Source organism: Pholcus phalangioides, unplaced genomic scaffold (genome assembly GCF_987345545.1).
Source record: "Pholcus phalangioides strain wild (caught in Gottingen) unplaced genomic scaffold, Ppha-v1.0 ptg000012l_1, whole genome shotgun sequence".
In the NCBI taxonomy this organism is placed as follows: Eukaryota; Metazoa; Arthropoda; class Arachnida; order Araneae; family Pholcidae; genus Pholcus; species Pholcus phalangioides.
Window position 1 is genome coordinate 15434785 of NW_028301605.1, and position 23876 is coordinate 15458660.

The window sequence follows — 23876 nt, forward strand, 5'->3', positions numbered from 1 at the left end:
GAGCAAGTTTTTTTCCAGTTCTTCTCTATTCCTACTTTTTGCACGTCAATCAAATTAATTCTTTCATTTGTGTTTAATCGAATATTTTTACTTGTGATTCATCACTGTATTTCATCTATTGTTTATTTCGAATTTAAAACTTATTTTTAATAAACGAAAAGTTTTGATATATTTTGTGTGGACATCTAGCGGAATTTTAAAGAAAGCTTCAGAAGGTGCAGTTGTAAAAAATCATTCCTGACACCTCTGTCGCGCTATGCATTTCATAGATGGCAGTAAAAAAAAAAATTCTCGTGTTGTTTCACGCAGATTATATTTTTAAATGAAAAATATGGGAAATTACGGGATTAGAGATCACATGAATACGGGAAATTGCTGATTGTAGCCAAAAATATGCCAAAGGTGAGCAAAGCTGCCAGTTATGTCTAGAAAATAGTGAAAAGTTGCCAAATGATTCGAAACGAAATAGCACGTGCGCGAGGGTAGATCGTGGTTCAGCACGTCTATCAGCCTTTGTTTACTATTTTCCTAGTGGTTCTCGATTCAACGTAATTTTCATTGTTATTTATCAGATATGTCTAGACATCCGAAATTTTATTGAGAGTTTAAATGGATGTAAAAACACTACGAAAACTCCCTGAATCCACGTGCGCTCTTTTCCCAAAGACAACCGCGGGTAAGTTGAAAATAGCCCACCTTCTCTATTCTCGAGTTTTAAACATGGACATCTTAACGCATGTCCCCACCGCCACGTGTAGAAGGCGTTCGCACGCAGCTCGTGACGTCACTGAAGTAGGCCATCTCTCCTACAACCATTGGATAAAACAGGGCGACACATGTGCTATCTTTGCCCATTCTTTGTAATATGTCCAATGGTTATAGATGGCCTTCAGTGACGTCACAAAAGGCGATGTTTCCTGAGCCGTGTCAACACCATCTATAACAGAAGGCCTCCGCGCGAAGCTTTGCCTTCACTGAAGAAGTCCATCTTCTGTAACCATTGGATATAGCAGGCCGACGCATGCGATATCTTTACATTTTTTTTTTTTTTGCATTATATCCAATGACTATAGGTGAGATTGATTTCTTCAGTGAAGTCACGAGCTTCACGCGGAGGCTTTCTACTCTAGCTGGTGTTGGCCGTGCCCAGAGGAAAGGAGGGGGAGAAAAAGCCCCCCTCAAGTATGCAGGGAGGGCCTGGTGATAATGAAAATCAGAACTATGGTTTTCGAAAGTAAGAATTGGTAGGCAGGCAGTTTCGAGTTGGTAGAGACATGGCCATGACCTCCTATAGTCGAGAGGCAAGAGGAGGGGATCACCGCTCCCAAGAGCCAAATAATGTGGCAAACAATTTTTCTTTAATAAGTCACTTCTTTGACGCACTGTGCTGGATCCACTTGCCTCTGCTCTATTCACAGCTGAAGATATCTGCCTTGGCTTTATTTGCAATTAAAGATGCCTGCCTTTACTCCGTCTGAAGCTAAAGATGTCTGGCTCTGCTCCATTTCCAGCTAAAGATGCCTGCCTCTACTTCACTTGCAACTGAAGATGTCTGCTTTCACTCCATTCAAAGCTCAGTATACCCCATTCCCAGCTGAAGATACCTGCCTCTACTTCACTTGCAGTTAAGGTGTCTTAGTTTCATTCGTAGCTGCAGGGCCGGATTAACCATTAAGCAAACTAAGCATATGCTTAGGGCATCAAGAGAAAAGGGGCACCACAAAAAAGTTGAGAGAGTTTCTTGATCAGAAATTTTTAATTTAATTTTTTTCCCATCTGGTTGAAAAGCCTAAAATTTTAAGAGCACTTGATTGTACAGTTGAAGATCTTTATTTAAAGGTTCACCCTGGGGATGCAACTAAAGGAAGGCAGGGAATCGGGGTCTGGTGCCCGGGCTCTGGACCAGGAATGGTGCAGAGTTTATACATTTTCGTTAAAAATTATGAGGAGAGGGCACTAAAATGATACAGATTTTCCAAGTAACCGAGTAAGTTTTAGTTGCAGCCCTGAGGGGGGGGGGGGAGACACAAAAGCAGAGAAACTAAGTTAATTGAAGTGCTTATTTCAGAAACCCCATAACCAACAAATAATTTGAAATTGAGTCAATTCGGGTTTCTTGTAGTTGATTGATAGACGCTTCGTTTGGTGTAGAAACCCAACTGAAAAACATTTTGTATACTCCAACCCTTTTCTATTTTAGATTTATTTACAATAACCCCAGAAGGCATGAAATGCACTTATACTGGAAGAAGAAAAAAATAATAGTCAGTACAGGAAGCACTTCGCATACGGAGAAACCCCACAAGCGACATCACATGCTGGATTTTTGCACTAAAAATTTGTAAGAGGCATGGGTGGAGATACGGCGGGGGGGGGGGGGGGGGGAATTCCACCCCATCATCAAAGTGGGAGTCGACTGATCTAATGCATATATAAATTGACATCATAATCATCATGTCCCCCCCCCCCCCCCCCAGACTTCCAAGTCTATCTCCGCCTATGGTAAGAGGTAGGGCATGCAGCTGCACTGATGTCACTGGCGGGTTTTATCAGATGGTAAAAAGATTGAACATGTCATTTCTGATTTTTTGGTGTTGTCAAAGTTTTTTTTGAGGGTTTTGGTGATTATTTTCCATTATTTGTTTACAAAGTTTGAGAAAAGCATCTAGTGAATTGGAATCAGAAGTGAAAACTCTGTAGGAAAGGAGAAAAGTTGTCATTAATCCAGGCACATAGAAACATAATATAATATGCAAATCACGAGTTCAAGGCAAAGAATATGTCACCTAAAAAAAGTAATACAATTGCTCAGAAAACTCTTCCTGACAAAATCAATGTTCTGCCAAATGTTTCAATTTGCCCTATTTCCATAAAGTGATCTCAAAGCCATCTCAACAACATCATAGGCTCCCGGGCAAAACAAACATTTTCTGAGAACCTAGCTATGAATACCTGTCTATCAATTTGCATACTTACTCTCTCCATAACTTTAACCAGATAAAATTGTCATGAGGCCTCCCCGGCCATGGGATCATAGGCCTCAAGTGAAATTATTTTTTGAATCCCACCCCATTCCCTTAAAAATACTTGCTTACCAATTTACATATTCTTGAAAATTATGATTGGATCTAACTGTCATGTGTTAAGGTTAAAGTAAAGGGGATGGAGAGGGAACACCAAAATTATTTCTGTGGCTTTCATATGGGTTAATCCGGCCCTGCGTAGCTGAAAATGTCTGCCTTTGCACTGGCGTGTATCCGGGGTGGGGGGCGGTTAATGGGAATGATCGCAATCCAAAGAGCCTTAAAGCAGAATATTTTATAACGTTCTGCAATGATCCTTCAGTTGAATACTGATCAGTCAGGTCGTCAATTATCCTTCAGGAATGCTTCAATATCTCTCTGCGATGGGATCGTGGTGTGTCCAGTCGTCAAAGGTAAACATCCCCACGATACTGTGTTTCTATACTTTTCTTAAAAAGTCACCCAGATTGTTCTGCAGTGCCACTGGTTGTTCTGTGACGTGCATCACAAATTCACCAAAGCGCTGACAAATATGGGAAAATATGTGTCCCATGAATGGACAATTAATCTAACTTACACGATTCGCCCCAACACAACATCCTGGATCCATGCCTATTGACAGGGCTCTAGCCTGGGATGATTCTTACCTCTTTTTTTTTTTTTTTTTAGCTTTTTCACACTAAATTCACTGGAGCCCCTCCCCTCAGCTAAAGTTCCTAGGCCTACTGCAGGATATGGGGGAGCCATATGTAGGGACCTCAAAATAACATAGTTAATTATAATGTCATTTGTGTGCAGCTGTTCCCACATATTTTTAAACTTTTCAGGACAGTTACACATACTCCTGCCCCGACATACACAAGGGTGGGCTGACAAGGCTTCCCCGGGACCCATTCTGTAAAAAATCACAGGAAAAGTCTTGTCTGGTGGCAATCCTATCCTGTGAGTATTGCTGCAGAATATGGGGGGAGACATACCATTAGGGATTTTCCAGCAATTTTTGTGATATATATGGCAACTACACTTGACAGTTTTTTTTGGTGTAACTGACAACTGACTCTTCATGCTTTTGACAATTTTTTTACTGTAATTGACAACTTTGCTTGCCTTTGACAGTGTGTTTAGCTGTAATTGATAACTTTACTTGTATTTGACAATTTGTTTTTTGTAATAATATGAAGGAAATATGATCTGCCCAGGCATTTATTGTATTTGAATGTTATTGATTCTTTTCTACTTGACTTGTTTTTATGTCCTTAGGGCTGAATCCGATCTTGGAGCATCACTCAAGTTATATTTGTTGATTTAATTGTTACTTTTGTTGATTCATTATTTGGAATGTCAAGAAGTGCATCAAATTCTTGTAGCGTCCTAGGATGTGAAAATAATTCACTAACCAAAGGGGTTCACTTGTTTCGCTTCCCAAAAGACAACTGCAGGTTAGTTTTGAATTTATCTTAAGAGGGCTGTACACCTAGTTTTAGAGTTTCATGTGATTTGTTTTCAGGCGCTAGGGGTGCACAAGGTTAAAAACATATTCACTGGTGTATTTGTTATAGTAGAGTGTACTTTGAAAATTTAATATAATTCAAGTACGAGTATTATATAAGTCACACACACACAAAAGGCGTGAGTAGGGCTGGACAATGGTTGCCATGGTGACTAAAAAACTGGTATTTGAACCTAATATTTTCTTTGTGTAGTTATTAAATTGCAGAGCACAGAATATTTTGAATTTATAACTGTATGTCTGCCAACATGGCAGAGGTTTATTATGACACCCAAAGCAGAATACGCCGAAATCTGTGACGTAGGACGCAGATCAATCTGTGGAAGCATTTTAACCCTTAACTGTTGTGAAAATTCTGTGCGTAACTGGAGTCATGGGGTCAAAATGACCCCAGCAAGTACTAATGCATTTTAAAAATCAATACAGTCGTCATAAAAGAAATGGGTTTTTTACACGCTTTCATTTACCCTCAATTAGTTTCCTAAATATTTTTTCGAATATTTCTGTAATTATTTTCCCAAAAATTTTCTATTATTAAGACACATTAAAAAAAAAAAAACGGAAGGATGCATGACTTTTGAAATTATTTATTAAAATTTTTTGAATGTAATTTCCATGAGTAAAAACTGAACAGATATGATTAAAATATACTCAGAAAATAAAATTTACTATATTTCACAAGCACCAAAATTAGTCTTATTTTACGTCGGAAACAGTACTTGGGGGACGTTCAAGTATTATGTCAGAAAATTTTTAGCCATTTTTCACCCCGCTTGTCAGCACTGCCCCCCACCTCCTAACACATATTAGTGGGATCAGAGGCATACGTGGGAGGGGGGGGGGGCTCGTGCGCCCCCCAGATGAAAATTTAATTCTTTAATGTAAAAAGGTTTTTTAAAATTAAAATTTCAAAACAAAATACCTTCATATGTGTAATCATAATCTTATAATCAATTTCTGTTAATTTCAATGCTATTTGAAGGCTAAGAACTCAAATTTTCTTTCTAAGAAATTCATTGTGACCCACCCTTTAAGACATAGGCCCGCGGACCAAATGTGACCCTGAAGGTTACCTGATGTGGCCTGCTCTGTCAAGCCTAATTTTGTGAAAATGAACTAAGCGGCACATTTACAGATCGCTTAAATGCCCCGTAGCACAATTCCTGAACATTTGGGCAACCTGTGGCACATTTTCAGATCACTGAAGTAGGCCCATGGCACATTCACGGTAACCTGCAATACAGTTCCAGAAGTGATCCGTGGCACATTTAGAGATCCCTTGAGTGACATGTGGCATAGTTTTAGAGCACTTAAGCCGCCCCTTAGTGTAGTTCTACATTACTGAAGTTACCCCTGGCACATTCCCTAATTACTTGTGATCCACGCCATAATTACGGATCATTTGAGTGATGCTTAGCACGATTTTCCAGAGCACTTGAAGGATTCGCCAAACATTTAGAGATCACAAAAGTGGATCTGTAGGGGACTTATTATTAGGGGGAATATTAGTTCAGGTGCCTACATACTAGCGAAAGATTTTTCTAGTTTTTGGCACACAGAGTAAGATGCTATTAAGAATATTTCCTATTTTTATAAAGGTAAGTGATAACGTAAGCATCATCCAAACCCCCCTCCCTCCACTGTCATCAAAAGTCAGCATATCGGAAACACCCCCCATCGATGCTGAAATTATACTTGAATGACCCCTTGCAAACAACATGTGTTGGATCACACAGATCTTGTGTAAAATTTACGAAGAATGCTACATCCTCACGCTCACCTTGAATATTCAACGTTTCACCATTAATTTGAAATCTTTATTGAGGAAACTGGTGTTCCTGCGAGGCAACATTTCGATCTCAACACTCCGGCAGTTAGACAAAAAATGTTTTATGCAAATGGTAGGGTCATTTTGACCAATGAAATAATAGGAAGAAAAAATAAACCTGCCAAGGGGGTGGCATGTTTAGTAATGCATAGAGTCAAAATGACCCCACTGCACCAGTTGAGGGTTAAGAAAAATGAATACTATTATATGGGAATTTTTTCTGTAGAGCATTTCCAGTCAGCTGAAGGGTTCAGTGCAAAACATTCTGCTTTGGGGATTAGCACCTAAAAAAAGTCAGTAGTATTATTTTGGATTTTACCTCTGGCTCCTAAATTATATTTTTTGCGATTTGTCCAGCTCTAGAATAGGATAACTAGAGACTTTATGTATTTCCCGAATTATTACTTAATTTTCACATATGTATCTGGTTTGTTTTTTTTAAAATGTATTTTCAACAAATCAAAATTTCATTTTTTATTGAAATTATTTTTCAACTCGTAAATTATGTTACAATCCTTACGACTATAAATAGGGATATTCATCTGATGTATTTGCTATGTTTAAACATTTTATTTCGTGGGATTCAATCCACTGTAATTCGCAGGGGATTACTGTATGTTCTGCCATTTGTTAATCCAGATTTTTTTTTTTCCGAGAAAATATGGTCAGCTTTTGGTAATAATGAGTCTTAAGGAACAGTTGACGAAAAAATGTAGGCATCAGCAGAATTTTCTTTAGAGCCAAGCATGTTTTTAAAGATGTCTAAAATTTTTTCTAGGCTTTCTTTTAGCTTCATCTGAGATCATATGGAAATCTGGTTTTCCGCAAATAAGCATCTAGATGGAGATCTGGGCTTGAAATTTAAAAAAATGGATTGTGTAAAATACAAAAAAAAAAACTGATGAATTTAAATGCTCAAACTTTTTCATTTCAGTATGTTTTTGAAGTAAAAAATATTTTGCTGATTTCATAAAGGAAACTATACATTATTAAAGAATTACACAATAAATGAAACAACGTACTAGCTGAATTGAAAAAAAATTCTTTATGAACATATGAAACATATCCAAAAAACTTTTTGCCGATTTTCTACGAAGGTCTGAAATCATAACCACCATGTACAAAATAATAAATATATTGGTATGATTTTGATTTCAAAACAAAAAGATTGAGGGTGAATTTGAATTTTTTAGCTAATAATGGTAGATGACAGTTCCAATAAAAAAAATAGCGTAAATATTGTTTCTCAAGTTTTGAGAAGATAACTAATTAAATGTTCCCTTACTAATAAATTTGCCTCACTTGATCAAAATATTCAAATTTCCTCTTCACACATTGTTTGTTCTTAATTTCTCTTTTTTTCCTGTCACCAAATCATTTTTATTAATGCACAGATTTTTGAGATAAAATCCATAAAATTTATCCTGCAATATCAGCTTATCTGTGACATTACAACATTGCATTTCCAAAAATTTCAAATTCTTCCAAGATTAAAAGTTTTATTTATAAGTACTTGTTTATACTTTTCATTTAACATCATTTTTCAGTAACAATACAGTAGAACATAATTAAAAACTATAGGAGTTGGACATCTTGACTCATCTCTTCGGATGGTGAAACGGGTAGTCCATGAGTAACTTTTCTCAGCAATGTTGATGGATGAGGCAGTATTATTTTGTTGCTGGATCTTATAAATTTGTATGCCTGTGACGAAATTGAATGTAGCACAGTGGCGAACATCATGGTGTCACTTGAGTATTTCAAATTGTTTTTTGCACAATGACCACTTTTAATTTGTTCCTCTATAAAATTCACCAGTTGTTCATTTTCATTAGTCTTCAAAGACGACAGAACATCGTTTAAGATATCAGTATTAGAGGGATTTATTGAATTCATACCTTTGAGTGTTTCCAATATGTCACAAAAGTCACCGAAATTTTTCAACTTGTATGGGAGGGTAAATTTAGATACTTTTTTCAATTCTAAACTTTTCAGGTAAACAGAAACATTTAGGTTACTTATAACCACTGAATGTGAAATCCGGGGATATGGTTCTCTTTCCAAATGGAAAACACAAAAATGGTCACCTTGATTTGACACATCATAAAAACTATCGAGGCCAAATGTTTCAACACATTGCTGTAAGTCCTCCATACTATAGATTTGTCTCTGTCGAGAATATGCTTCTGCACCAGCTACACTTTCCTCAAGGATCACTTCTACACTTCCATTTTCTCCTATCTTTCCGTTATCCGGAATTAACAGGAGATCACAGGATTGTGGCACAAAAGGATTTGCCATAGAAGCTGACGGATAGGGATAGCCTTCGATTCTCTCAAGGGCAACTTGTAGACTTTCATTCTCTCTTATCTTTTTAGAGTTTGGACCTGCCATAGAAGTTGACGGATATCCTTGGAAGATTGATGGCACAGCATTCTTCTTTTTTCTCTTGTATTTCAAAGGAGCAGTCAAAGTCTTGCCAGTCTTTTCATCAAAGGCTGAAGCTTCTGTTTCAAAATCTGAGGCCAGAAAATGTAATTCACATACCTAGATATAAAATAAGCATCATCAGACGGATAGAAATTAGTTATATGAAAATAGTTTAGGTTTTTTTCCATTACTCTGACCATTTTTTGTTCATGCATTATTCAAGGGCAGTGTATTTTTTCTCAAGGAATAAAACAATTTTTTTTGCCAAATGAATACAACAAAGTGTCGAAAATCTGAGACCCAAAAGTTGAGTTTCCAATAATCTTAAGGCACTGAAAATTTTCAAATTTCCTTCTTGAGACCCTTTTCTTATCTTCTAGTAACCCAACTTCATTTTTTTTTCAGGGATACTACGTAGTGTTTATGTATTATACAGTAATTTCAACTTGAAAAGGACTGGGGCAGTCCTCAGCCTTATAATAGGTTGCTGGTATAATAAAATACTAGACTCCCTTGGTGGATGTAGACTATTTCAACTTTTTAGTATGTGGGGGTTACCATAGGAAAAGGAGCAAATTGGACTGTTTTCTTTATAAAGTGGACAATGACAGTCTCCAGATTGTTTACATCAAGTCATCAGTAAGTCGAAAGCTATTGCAGCAAGTTTGTTTCCTGTGGTTCCCAACTTCAGGGCACAAACACGAACTGATCTCCCCTTTAAAAGTCTCACCACAGAGAGCAACAGGCAGTACAAATATTCAATCATTACACTTCACTTATAAAATATTTATGGCAGAACTGAAAAAATTGGACACTAGATACGTGCACTTACACTTCCAGCACAACTTACTGGTAGTAAATTGCCCATGGTGATAGATCTCGGTTGTGCTCGGTTTGAAAGAAAGTCAAACGCTATTATAGTGTCTCATATCATTAGAGCCTGGATTATGTGCACTAAAAATATACATTGAAAATCCCAAAATATGCATTAAACGCCCCAGAATATGCACTAGAAATCTTGAAAAAGTAAAAAATTCTGAAATATGCATTAAAAAAATCAAGCAAAAAAAGCAGATGGATTTAAAAAATTTTATGTCTATTTCTTCGTGCATATGTATTCATTTACAAAAAAAAATATCCTTTCATATATATATATATATATATATATATATATACTGCATATGCAAATAACTTCATATTTTTTATTCAGGCATTTTTTAATTTTGAGTTTGTTGTAGCTGCTCAATAACGAAAATACCAGTAACAAAAGAATTTCGACACTTATTTCTAAAAAATTTAACACTTTGACATGTCTTTAGAAATAGCCTTGCACTAAAACTGTAAACATTTGTAAAATACTTTATAAATATATATTCACTAAATTTCATCTGCAGGAAAAAAAAGCGATGTTATGAAAATATGAATTATAAAAAAATTGAGCGAGCATAAATAAACGTTCAAAAATATGTACTTATACTGAAAATTCTTTGATTTTGTGCATTTATATGCATTAATGTTAAAAAAGGCTAAAATATGCAAACGCACTTGCATATAATCTGGGCTCTACTCATCAACATCAATCCCATCCCCAAATTTTCTCTCAACCACTCTTTCATCTTCTTCAGTTTTTAAAATGCATCCTATGGCATCTATATCTTATTCAAGAATAAAAATACAGTAAGTGTGTTAGTACTGCTTTTCTTTGTTTTTTTATATAAGTGAAACCAACATTTAAAGCATTTGTTATTTTTCAAAAATCCAAGGTGTGGCCTCTTCCCATCCACCTTGGATTACCGACACTCTACTGCAGGGTACACTGATTTAAATCACTTGATTTTTTTTTAAATCATTGATTTAAATCACAAAATTTAAATTTTTTTTCTTTCCATAAAAATTCAATGATATTGAAGTAAATGTAACCTGGTATGATTTGCGCATTACCAATATGTGATAAAGTTTGTGATTAAAAGAAGTACAGAGAAGATCTTTTTTTGGGGTAAATATAGACTTGATTTAATCCCTAGGTACAGTGTAGAAAGGACGCTGTTCTATTTCTAGATTTTATGCATGGAAAACATTGCAGAAAAATATAGGGAGCTAAACTGCACTATTTTCAATGTACTGCGGCGCTAGGATTCCCATGATTAAAAAACAGAGGAATAATTTTTTGTATAAGCCTTGCCCTAATTGCCGATTCAAAATAATAGATATATAGATATCATTGGCCTTTCAACTTTACTTAGTCCCCCATCGAGGGGTTAGCGCACCAACCTCTCGACGAGTATAAAAAACAAGCCTGTCATTCAGAATCAGCAATAAATTGTAAATCCCGGTCTAATCAGCCATCTTGTGCAGAAAACGACCGTGGTGCGACGAAAATGATAGACTTTTCGTATAAAATAATTTTGAGTTGGCTCATTGTTTTATCAAAACTCATTAAGTCTGTGAATGAACAAAAATGTGTAAACTATTAAGCAACATCATGCATATCGAAAACACATCCATTCATTGTGCAAAAAACAATACTTGTAGAATTAGGAGGATAGAGCAATTAGGAGAAAAAAAGCAGTTAGGGGTGATATGAAAATATACATCCTTAATGATTAACAATATTTGTTTTAATTAAGAAGCAGTCTGTTAATTTTAATCAAAAAATCTGATTTAAATTTAAAAAATCAGGGTTTTTTTATGCCCTGCTCTACTGTAGCTACTTACTTTACTGCGATCGCTGGGTACAAAATCCTTTCTTCGGATGGCATTCACCCATTTCCTCTTCAAATCTTCACATTTCGGAAAGGAAAAGACCGATACTTTTGGTCCTGAAGGATAATTTCCTCTGCAATATGGAACGCAGCATTTGCAAGGCATATTTCTAAAAGATCCAAACAAAGTGAAATATAAGGGAAAAATAATAACATGCAAGTGTTTATTTAATACAAGTATAAAAGTTATACAGGCAATATGTCCTATGAGGTGCTCATTAAAATCAGTCATTTCTCCCAAGTATCCACATCGTAGGTTTGATAGTGAACCTGTAATTCTTTGAATAACATCTAAATGAATAAGCACAAGCAGTTATCGTAATTTCACACACCTCTCCAAAATTTTAAAGGGTAGTTTTGTAAAAAATAACGGATATTTTTTTACTACGATAAACAGAAATAATTCTATTGAAAAAAATTGCTTGAAATTTGAAGTAGAGTCGGCCCTCGGTATTCATAGATTTCATATTTGCAGTGAGGTCTCTTTGCCAGTTCTTTTAGAAATCACTATTGAGGTAATAGGCCTACTCGTTTTGGAACAAAACATAAGTTGTGTGCGTTAGATTAAAATTATTGAACATTTAAAAAAATCATCTTAAATGTTTCTCTGGTGCTTTTGAAAATATAAAATTCCATGAAAAATTAGAAATATTGACAAAGGTTATCTTCACATATTGCCACAGTTTCTCGTTATTATGGCGTCGAGGAGTCTACCGTCAAATATATAAAAAAATATGAACATAAAATTCACAATCAGCTGTTGCTATGGCTACTATATATAGTAAAACCCGTCTATAACTGTACTCTAGGGACCTAGAAAACATTGTAATAACACAGGTTATCATTTTAGATAGTTTGAGCATTCTGTACTATTTTTTATTTCAGCGTTCAAAATCATCGATAGTCTGCTGGTCTGAGACCACTAATTAAATGATTGAAAAAAAATTGTGGTGCGCCATAGGACCAGTAATAAAAACTTTGCCCGTTCCCCTGCGGTTTAATAAGTTTTCGTACTCACTGGTCCGTGTGATTAATGACTTTTATTTTTTCAATTCTAATACTGTATTGAATAGGAATTCCACCTGGGCCAAAGAAAATATCATTATAGACAGGTTTCACTAACACTTTTGTGGATCCATGTCTCTGATGTAGAAAGTGCTGTTTTTCTGTGGGTGCGATAAAAAAAGGTGTGCAAGTTATGCAATACATAACTAGTCATCACACCATAGTCATCATTAATTAATCTGCAAATCCTGAGAATTAGAAGCCAAGTTCATCATGAGCAACATAGCAAAGGGTTTGCTAGTTCAAATCGGCAACAAAGTATTGTTTCCATGAAATAGACCCATCTACTGCACGTTTTTCCCATGTAGAAAAATTGATAAAGGAAGCCTTGTTACTATATACTCCGACAAATTAACTGCACTTAAGAATTGACAACTAACAGATATTATGTTCTTTCCAGAAAACATTGTTTTAAATCACTGGACCCCCACATCTACGTTTTCCACACAAAGCAGATACTGTAAAAATGAGAGGTTTAAAGAACAAAATTTGAGGGGTTTGAATTATTTGGCAGACTTTCTTCATATTCGCTGTCATCCCTGGAACGTAACTGCTATAAATATGGAGGGACAACACTATAGTCACTGCTTAACGAAATTCAGAGGGGGGTGAAATTTAATTTTGATGCATGAATCACAATCGTGCATCTCGAAGCATATTGGCGAACACAAGAAAAGAAACTTGGTATTAAGTCATCAAATAATTTCAAAATATATTTTTATTTCCTCATGATACCGTTCAAAATGAAACCATGCCTTGATAAGAGGGGCTTCATGCAAAATTCTAGCTGGGGCAGGGGTGCCCTTCCAAAGATCTTACCACAGGACCCAGTTCTAAGACATGAATGGGGACAACAAATAAAATGTTATGCTATTATGTAATTATTCTGAATTCTGTCAAGAGCCCACCAAGGATCTGATAACAGGTCCAGCTCCAGAATGTGGGGCGGGGGCACAAAATATATTATGTAATTATTCTAAATTCCATCCAACTAGTTATTCAATATTCGTCAGAAATTTCTTTTCTGAAGCACAATATTGCAAAAATGTGTTTCATAGTACAGCATTAACGTTATTAACTTATTAAAGACATACTCACAGTGCCATCTTAACGTATGGGCCCCAAGAGAAGAGGGGGGTCTCCGAAGAAAAACAAAAGTAGTTAAATTTTTCAAGGTAGGGCCTCAGAAAGATCACTTGGCCCAGGGCCTATGATGCTCTTGAGAAGGGCCCTGGCCTACTCAATGTATAGTACTGAGTTTATATTGTTGGGATATAAGTATATATTGTTGAGTATATAGTTGGAATTAACAATGTTTTTTTATTCATTTATTTATACTTTTTTTGCAATAAATAATGTTACCGAATATTCATTCATCAATGTATTTCATGCAATATTGAAATGAACTCACCTGATTTTACATGCAGTTGTTTACACAAATAAAGTTTCTTCACAACTAAACAACGCTCACCGAAATCGCTGTTGTTTTTTAGCCATTCCTCTTGGGCAACAATAGTGTTTTAACACATGGATGAAATAAACATTTTTAACGTAAGTTGAGAAATCAAACTTCTCCTATCACGATCAAGCACATGTGTGGAACCACCGTTTCTACGGCTGTTTCTACTATAGCGTATAGCTGGTGTTATCCAAGAAGCTCGCTGCAGTGTTGAACGCATCAGAATGCGCAGATAATAGTTCGCTGCTCCCAATTAGCGCCCACTGGCGACTAAGCTTGCACATGTTTTTAGCACTATTTGACACTTTTACTCAATTTTGGCAATGCTCCGCATTTGGAATTTTCAATTTCCCGTATTTCTTCAAGCGCAGTGGCTTGCCACAACGCAAATTATATACGTCGTTTTCTAGAGCCGCAACCTTAGAGGAGAGAGAAATAAAGAATACTTGTATTTCTTCTCGATGGGAAAACTCCGTGTTTAAAACAGGCGAATGCGCATGCAGATAGGTGCTTCGCTGCCGGGAGACGCTTCCTCCTCCAAATACGACATTAGTGCCCTCTGTGTGAAGGTGTGAGTAACTCCTACAGCTTGGCTGCTAGCGTCGGGTGGGAAGTCGTCTTTTTTTTCCCCACTCCACGTTATTTTTGTTTACTTACTCTCGTGAGGAACTAACTTCACTCAACTTTTGTTATAGTTATTGAATATGTCCACGTGTCCGCAATTTTATTGCAAATATAACGGTTGCAAAATGAACTCGAAGACGGGTGTTCATATGTATAGATTTCCGAAAGACAGCAACAGGTAAGTGGACACAATTTCTTTATTTTTCACAACGTGCTGAAAAAGTGGTGACAACGTGGCCATATTTCCTCGAAAACAAATGCGGGATATGGTAATTTTGAATAGGGCACATCGCCAGATGATGCCAAAAGCAAGCAGAGTTGCCTAATATTCTTAAAAATCATGAAAAATTGTCAGTGGCAGGTGATGAAGCACTGCTGCAAAATGCAGTGGATCGAAATGAATATTCTATTTATAGTCATAATTATCATTATATAATTCATGAATTGTAAAGATAATTTCAAACCTTGATTTTAATAAAGAATAAACATTCAAGTGCGCTTGTATGGTGTTCTCAGTTATGCCAAAAGTGGAAGGAGTGAGAACTACAATGTGACGCAATGCGCTTGCGCGATTTGTGGTGTTCATGTGATTCCTGTCCCGTTTTTTTACTTACTACGTAGTTACTGTTGCTTTGTTTCTTCTCAGATTTTATCGTGTTCTTAATTAATTTATAAAAAGATCTTTCTCAGGGCTTTGTTTTTGTCTCCACATTATTTCTTTCCAAGTTTCTCCTCGCGATGTGAAATGTCGAATTATTGCTGCTTTCGTGGATGCAATAAGAATTGCAAGTCGGAAGGAGGAGCTCACCTGTTTCGGTTTCCAAAAGACCAGAACAGGTTAGGAGCCGTTCAAGTATTACGTCATCATCGATGGGGGGTTTCCGATTTGCTGACTTTTGATGATAAGGGGAGGGGGGGGGGGGTTGGATAATGCTTACGTCTTCAATCACACTTTATGACGAAATTTTGCTGGGGGGGGGGGTCAAAAATGGCTAAAAACTTGCTTACGTAATACTTGAACGGCCCCTTAGTAGTGAGTTCATTTTTATTTTAAAGTTCAGAGCTGCAATGCTTTCTCCTTGGTGTTAAAATACTTCATTGGGTGTGGATTTTTTTCATCAACAGATGGCAGCAGACTTGTTTGGAATTCTTGTGATAAAAATATATATAGGATTACCAGGGTGAATTTTTTGAAATTCCTACCTTGTAGGGCAGCGATTTTCAACCTTTTTGGACTCTCAGAGCCCTTTTCAGTGTATAATTTCTATGGCGGAGCCCTATTTCACTTGAGGAGCTCCTTTTAGTATATTATTTATATGGTGGTACCCTTTAGGCCTATTTTTTTTTGTTTATCAAATTTATTGTTTTACTTCATTATCCTCGAGTGGTCGCAGAGCACCGGTTGAGAACCGCTGTTGTAGGGTTACTGGATTTAGTAACTTCAAAATGAAGACGCACGCTTTTGCCATCCGACTCATTCATCTCTGTTCACGAGATGGCACCATTACTCAAAATATTCATAGGTTTTCCTTCAAAACAAACAAGACTGTTATCACTATTCTTTTCGACCTCTTGAGGGAAAGTTACCGGATTTGGGAACTTAGGGTAGTGCTTTCTGATCCTGCGAGTCGGCACCTTTGCGGATTTTTAAAAAAAACTGAAATTCTCTTTTGGTTTTCAACCAATTGGAAACACTGCTGACTTGCAGAATTCGAAACTAGAATGCACTATATTTGTACCCTTAGAAATGAGGACACATGATTCGCGCATTTTAGGCAACCTCTCTTACATATTTCCACAACAGATGGCACCTCTAAACTAAAATAGACACATAAAATCTGTACACGTTTTCTTTTTTCCGTCTGGGGAATGCTTTAGAAAACACCTTGGTTTTCTTGAAGTGTGTGGGGGTGGGACAAAATGAGCACATACAGAGGAACAGATTATTGTTTCTCTGTATAATTTTTTCTTCCTTGAATGAATAAAAGTGGAGGGGGGGGTATTAAATAAGGACAAAAGAGCATAGGGTTTCAAGACGTCCTGATTTATGAGGACACGTTATCATTGTTTGTGTCATTATGAGCATCTTATGTGTTACAACAGTGTGTTCTTGCGCCAATAAATTTGAAATCCAATCCAAGCAACAGTGTGATTATATCGGGTCTGTCCAGCCAAAACTTGGGTATGAACCCTTCACAAAATTCCTCATCTGAAAAATAGACCCTTCACAAAATACAAATGAACAAAATCATAAATTTGGCATTTCATTTCTGTTGTGATAAATTCACTAGATTATTTTGCTTCCCACAAAATTACTATTTTTAAATATTAATGGCCCTTTCCACAAAAATCACGAACATTTTCTCAAAAACAGGATCCTATGAAGAAAGTTTGGACAGATCTTCCTCTACACACATATTCACATGCTTTGATACGATCACCTTCCAGCAACAAGAACTCTGTAGCTTAATTACTACCAGGACAGATGTTATTTCAGCCACGTTCCTACATGCTCCACTATATGACTCTAGTCCAATTACAGCTCTTGGAAGAAGAAAACTATAACACACCACCTTGAGAATATGATTGGTTTGCTTAGTAACCACTAGTGCACTTAAGCAGGGGGAGGGGTTGCTATGGTCATATTAAAAACATCGTGGGCTCCTGGGGAAGTTGTCTTCTCCCTACTTTGCTGGAAAACACCTGCACACCAATTTACATATATACACAATTTACATGTGATTCACTGGGACTGTGATCAGTCGTTAGTAGGTTGGTGATGTGCATGGCGTAGGTGAAAAACTAGGAGTGTAATTAAGAATTCTCTAACTTTTCATTAATGTAAAAATGGCAGCAGAAGTAGCGACTGCATAGAGATGCGAGTTGCAAATATTCTCCTGGATGTAAAATTGGAGAAAATATTCAAGAATATTTTTCTATTGTAACTATCTTTCTCTTTTGTACTTTTTTCTAACCATATATCTGAAAATAATATCACTGTACTGTATTTTATAAGTCATTGTAACAACTGGTATGGGACATCATCTCCTTGGTTGTCATTTTTATCGTATAGCATGTATTCATACAAATTGTAAAATGAATTCAAAATTGAAAAAAAGAATAATCGAAAATTTTTTACTAGGTAATTTTGTTTATATTATGAAATATTATTCATAAATTTTCATTTGCCAGGAGCATTTAAAACAAAACAATTTTTGGCATAATCACCTCATAATGACAACTTTTAGTTTAAGAATAATCTTGATTTGCATAGTGAGCAGTTTCAAAAGTATTTTGATATTAAGATTTTGAAATCCTGTAAAGTTTAAGAAATTTCTTTTTGAAATTAGTTCAATTTTCAGGAATAAGTTCAGATGAAAAATTAAACCAAAGTTGATGGACAAAGGAAGCTATTCCTATTATCGCATTCATTCTAAGAAGATACAGAACTGTTATTTTCTTTGATATACATAAATTTAAATTTTGTAGCACTTGTATATCTTTGCAAGTTGCGCATGTTGGTTTCATTTTCTTGCTTTTAAAGTGTGATGTCTCTAAAGATAAAGTCTGATAAAGTGTCTGATAAAGTCTCCTCGATGAGAATATTTTCAAGTTGTTTATAAAGATTATCTATTATAATAGGCCTATATATTATTATAAATATTCTTGAGAATATTCTCTGGAAGACGATTTTAAATACCTGAAGAATATTTGCAAGTTATTTATAATACAGTAAAACCCCTCTTTTACGGACAATTTTTTTTGTCCCGTTGGTGTCCGTAATAGATAAGTTTTATTGTAGTAGTCCTTCCAGAGAATATTCTCCTAAAGATTATTCCCAAGAATTTTACATCTTTACGATGGCATACATAAAAAAAGAGTGAAGCTTGTTGAGGTCTTGGGTACTGGTAAGTGCCATCTTAATTCATGGGCCCACCAAGACACCTCATAATAATTAGATCTGTATCAGTTTTTGAGAACAATTTACGTAAGTTGGAAGGAATGTATTTCTATGCAGGTAGGAGGCCTCAGAAAAGTAGCTTGGCCCGGAGGTTGGGGGGTCTATGATGCTCTTGAGATGGCTCTAGTGCTGGTCGTTATTCTGGTGATCATTTGCACAATTGTGATTCTGATGGTAGCTTGGCATTCCTGTTAACTCTTGTGAGTTAACAGTTTTAATCCAGAAAAAAACGCTTCCATGTAAGGCTTCCCCCCCCCCCCCTCGTCAATTAGCTGTCATTAGCTGCCGACTGGTTATAAGGTTTTTTAGATTCAGTGATTACAGAGTTTTAGGATGGCACCGGTGGTCTTTTCATTATCAATTTTTATAATGTGCAAAATGTACATATTTTTATGTGACATGATTGATAGCATCATTAAGTAGTTCGTAAAAAAAAAACCTAAATCATTTTAATACTATTTCACTACTTCTATTTTTTACTCTGATTTTTTTTTTTCACAGGTGTAAAGCATGGGTGGACGCTTGTAATAATCCTAAACTACTTGGCGTTTCTTCATTGAAACTATATGCATGTTCTCGTATTTGCCACATTCATTTTCAGGACTGGTGTTTTATGAACGTCAACCTGAAAAACCGTCTTGTTCATAACGCCATTCCGAATGCTCCCAAGCCTCGTCCGAATGTACAGCAAAACATAGATCCACCTAACCTCGTTGCTGATAAGAATGCCAAAGATTGTAAGCCTTATCCAACTGTACAACAAGACGGACATTCACCTGATGCCTGTGATGATAAGAACGGCAATGATTGTAAGCCTTGTCCAAATGTACAGCATGGCAATGTCTGTGATGATAAGAGTGCCAAAAATTGTCAGTCTTCTCCCGCTGTTACTGACAGGGCTAAAAGTTTGCTCGGCAAGCTATTGTTAATGCGTGACTTACCTCAAACAACAACTAAAAATGCCAAGACTGTTGAAAGCATAGCTATTTCTACAGCAGTACCAGCAGACACTTTGACCTCAAGTTGTCAAAAAAGGTCTCTTTCAGTGCCAGAATCAGAACCGAAATTTAAAGAAGCGAAAAAACCTAAAGTCATTTATAAAGTGATTGGCCCCTTTTCTAACAACAGTAACCAGAATAAGCAAATGATAAGGTTCCACCAACCTCCAGCTGCTAAACTAAAAACTCTCACCTATCACTGTTACCTGTGCACAGATAAATTCAACACCTTCAGGAATCTGATGTTTCATATGAGGAAAAAACATTCACTGTCTTTACCGAGGCGGCCGAAATCACTAAACGTGTATTGCTGTCCTCTGTGCAAGGTGAGCTTTCGAAAAAATATGTCTGACCATTTACAACGCATTCACAATGTACAGTTAGCAATGGAAGAACTAGAATTCAAAGACTTTGGAAAATTTTTGTTGTGGAAATTAGATGTCGAGAAGAAAACAAAATCAAAGTACAGATATTTTTATCAGCGAAAAAAACATGATGAGTTGTACCGTTACTATGTATGTCATCGTTCCAGTCAGTACACGCGTCGCAGCAAAGTATTAGGTAATGATGATGAAACCTCAGCCTATTGTCCTGCTTTCATCAATGTCTGTATAATAAACGGTGAATATAAGGTCACTTATTGTCGGACTCACATTGGTCATTCAATTGAGATACCTGCTTCGCCTCTTGTGCAGGAACACAAATCAAAAAAGGATGATATCACTACAGTTTCGGATGAAAGCTCAGACTCCAGCATTTGTGTGCTAAATGAAAATGTTGTTACTGAAAGTTTCATGAGCGAGATAATTTCAGCAGATGATAGTGAATCACCGTTAGAAATAATAGAAACTATACGTGGAGGTAAATCAAAAAAAACAAATATCTCTACACGTCCAGGTGGGATCAATGATTCCAATGAGAATCCCGTAAGTTCAGCAGAAGATAAAGAATCATCATTGGAACGGAAAAAAACAGAATTGATGAAAATTTTTCAGGAAGCATTGAACTCTATATCAAATGATAAAGAAGCAGAGGTCGTGAAAAATATAGTGAGTTCCATGCAACCAATTTTAGAAGTGATGAGATCATAATATGCGATCTTGTGTAATTTAGCAACAAGAAACCTCAACGGTAATTTCAAACACTGTGTGTGTGTGTGAGCTAATTTTTTTTTTCTTCTCAAAACCGTTTTTAAATTTAGTTTCGGATAACACAAAATAACACTGCAGAGATATATTTCTGTAGTGCATAGGAAGATCAGATTTAGTCCTCTACTGTGGCAGATGTCTTCACCTGATGTAAGACTGTGACCTCCTGTGGAAACAGGGCCGCAACTAGAGGGTAGCAAGGTGGGGGTCTAGTACCCCAGGTGCCAGATCAATGGGGAAGGGGTGCGAATTTCACTCTCTAATCTCACCTTCAACAATTTTTTTTTTAAACTGAGTACAACTCAGGTCTATAACCATCTATGGGTGATTTACTACCTAGTGAGTTGTGCCGGAAGTGTAACTGTGTGTGTGCCTAAGTCTGATTGCATATGTAGTGTTGTGTTTGATTTTTTCAGTGCCGCAATCTGAGCGATGTGTTATGATTGAATTACATTTGTACTGTTTGTATGTCTGTTGCTCTCTGTGGCGAGACTTTCTAAAGGGGAGATCAGCTCGCATTCACGCTTTAAAGTCAGGAACCAGAGAAAACCAACTTCAGCCGACCACCACAGTGGCCGCCTTCACCATTACAAGAGAATACCAAAATTGTGTGCTAGTCCGGCTGACTAAGGATCTAGTGGTGGCCCTAACTGGAAATTATTGTTTGGTGTATTGGCTTTATATCATTGGTATAATAATATGCTAGCTTCTTATTGATTTAGTAAAGCTGGACTGAACTTGAGTAGGACAGAACCCACTTTTACAGAAAAGACCAAGATAAAAACAATAGCAAATCTCCCTTCTTCTTGAATTCACACCTCTCTCTCATTATTAGAAGCCTCGCAGAAATCGGCAGCAACTATGTCATTCTAAAACCTGCAATATACAAATTCTTCAGCATCTTTATCTGAACGCTCTCCAAGTTTTCACCATTAATCGTGAAAAAAGAAACCTGGAAGCAGAGCTGCCCTTAGCAAATGTGGGGTCCCTTAGCCTAGATTTCATATATTCTGTAAGAGGTTGGAATCCACTTCCCAAAATTCATACAAAATATGCGAGAATGCTGAAAAATATCGATACAAAAAATTTAGGTGCAATTAAATATAAATTAGCAAAAAAGAATTGAAATTCTGAACTGAAGAAAATTTTAAATTGATAAAAAAAATACAGTGAAACCTGTCTTGAACGGAACAAAGTAAGTGTAGTGCATAGTTTCCCAAACTTTTTTGTCTCATTGCCCCCAATACAATCTAACCCATAGAATCCTATGTTATACTCATTGCTTCTACCGCCCCCCCCCCCGGAACATTCTATTGCCCCCAGGGGGTGTTAACACCCACAATGGGATTCACTGGCTAGTGGATAATAAATGTTTTTTTTTCGATTATGGGAAACCTCTTTAAGATGAAAACTGCCAAACATGGAAATGGAAGGCATATTTAGTGTATTTTCTGATAGAAAACCTGCTGAAACAAAGAATTTTCGGCCAAATGCAAGTTTTTTTCCTTTGAATGGGAAAAAATCGTATTGATTTCCCTTTTGTTAGGGAACTCTTTTACTTCTCGGAAAAACGACGAACGCTTACTATCTTTTCTGAAGCAGATATATTGAAAGCCCGTTTAGAGAATTTCGTTTATGATGATGATTTTTCTAAGAAACAGGAGCACCTCCCAACAAAAAAGTTGATAATTTCCATTTTAAAATAGTTTGAGTGTGGAATATGGGGGAGGGAGAGACCGAATTATTCACAATTTTAGGGATACCTTGATTTTTTAGCAATTCATTTGCACACGATTTCTTCTTCGTCCCCAGGTTACATTTGCATGCATGATGATCTTTTCCTTCCGATAAATTTCAACAGGAATGTCATTTTAACGTTTGCAGAGCAGCCGTTTTAAAACGGGCTAGCACATTTGCGTTTCATGTTAGACCATGCATTCTTTGATGACAATTGTTTGTATTGGTGTGTACTCTCGCCTCTTAAAAGTTTTTCACATCTTTTCTGACTCGCCCTGTATACATATTTTTAGGTGCACATTTATAAAACAGGAACGTGTCTAAAATGGAAAATAATTTCTATCCCTTGAAGTTCCGTCTTATACAGGTTTCACTGTAATTTCAAAACCAAACAAAATTAAGATGTAATGAAAGACTCTGTTTGTGAGATCAGGACTCCAGAATTGATGAAAAATTTATTACTGTAGGTGTGAGGCCTGGTGTGACCGCACTTGTCGCTTACTTTTAAGAGCTGGCTCTGCCTGGAAGGATTTCCCAGCAAAAAAGTCTGTTACCCCCACCCTAAAAAAATGACATCGCATGTTCAATTCTGTATTATAGTTTATGTAATTTTTGTTTACAAATTGTATTTGTGCTGCCGATAGTCATGCTGTTACTAAATTACTGTGAAATGTCTCATTTGGACAACAAAATTTTGACAACAACCAAATTCACTGAAAGGCTATGTTCATTCTGCCTGTCTGCAGATTCAGTGTCCCCTGCAGAGAGAAACAATGAAAAAGTCTCTCTGCAGAAAGCAGGCAGACCAACAAGATACAGTAAAACCCCTCTGATGTGGTCACCCTTCTTTCATGGCCCCCCAATAAATTTAAAATCCAATCCAAACAACAGTGTGTTTATATCTGGTCTGTCCAGCCCGATAATAATTTCCCCTTGTATAATAAAATTATGCATTTCAAACCCCCAATTAACGTTTACCCCTCTTTTATGGAAATTTTTTGTGTCCCACCGGTGTCCACAAAAAAAAAAAGATTTTACTGTACTTGCATAATATGAAAACTCAGGCACTTGAGATTTGATGACATATTTCAGCCACCTCGTTGGGCATTTTGTGCCTGTTGTAGCATTGTATTTACATATGGCAGTACCAGTAAAGAACACAAAATAAACATAACTCTGATAACATAAATGTGTTACGACTACACAACCATTCATGTTATTGGGTTTCATTAAGAAAAGACATGCTTTATCAAGAACTTTTTCTTGGCAAATATGGTTTTCATTCATATTTATCTCCAACCCTTTAGTCTAATTGAAAGAAAAACAGTAGA

At 36.4% G+C, this 23876-nt stretch overlaps 2 protein-coding genes across 6 annotated transcripts; one reads left to right on the top strand and one right to left on the bottom strand.

Annotated features, from left to right (window-relative positions):
* Positions 1-248: 248 nt before the first annotated feature.
* Positions 249-23876, top strand: LOC149079646 (uncharacterized). 5 transcript variants are annotated; one of them, XM_089240247.1, is made up of 3 exons: positions 249-676; positions 4284-4462; positions 19164-23876. In XM_089240247.1, exons 2-3 carry the CDS (start codon positions 4362-4364, stop codon positions 20749-20751), a joined length of 1689 nt encoding a protein of 562 aa, XP_089096373.1. In that variant the 5' UTR covers positions 249-676; positions 4284-4361; the 3' UTR covers positions 20752-23876. The 5 variants fall into 5 exon arrangements, 4 of the variants coding, with proteins under 4 accessions (XP_089096373.1, XP_089096374.1, XP_089096375.1 ...); XM_089240248.1 differs by having other exon boundaries at positions 272-402; XR_016193678.1 differs by lacking the exons at positions 249-676; positions 19164-23876 and adding an exon at positions 8740-8826 and having other exon boundaries at positions 4289-4462.
* On the bottom strand, positions 7388-14614 carry LOC149079647 (uncharacterized). The gene is made up of 3 exons (XM_089240251.1): positions 14030-14614; positions 11507-11663; positions 7388-8908 (listed from the first exon to the last, which is right to left on the bottom strand). The coding sequence occupies exons 2-3, from the start codon at positions 11657-11659 to the stop codon at positions 7937-7939; spliced, it is 1125 nt and encodes a 374-aa protein (XP_089096377.1). The 5' UTR covers positions 11660-11663; positions 14030-14614; the 3' UTR covers positions 7388-7936.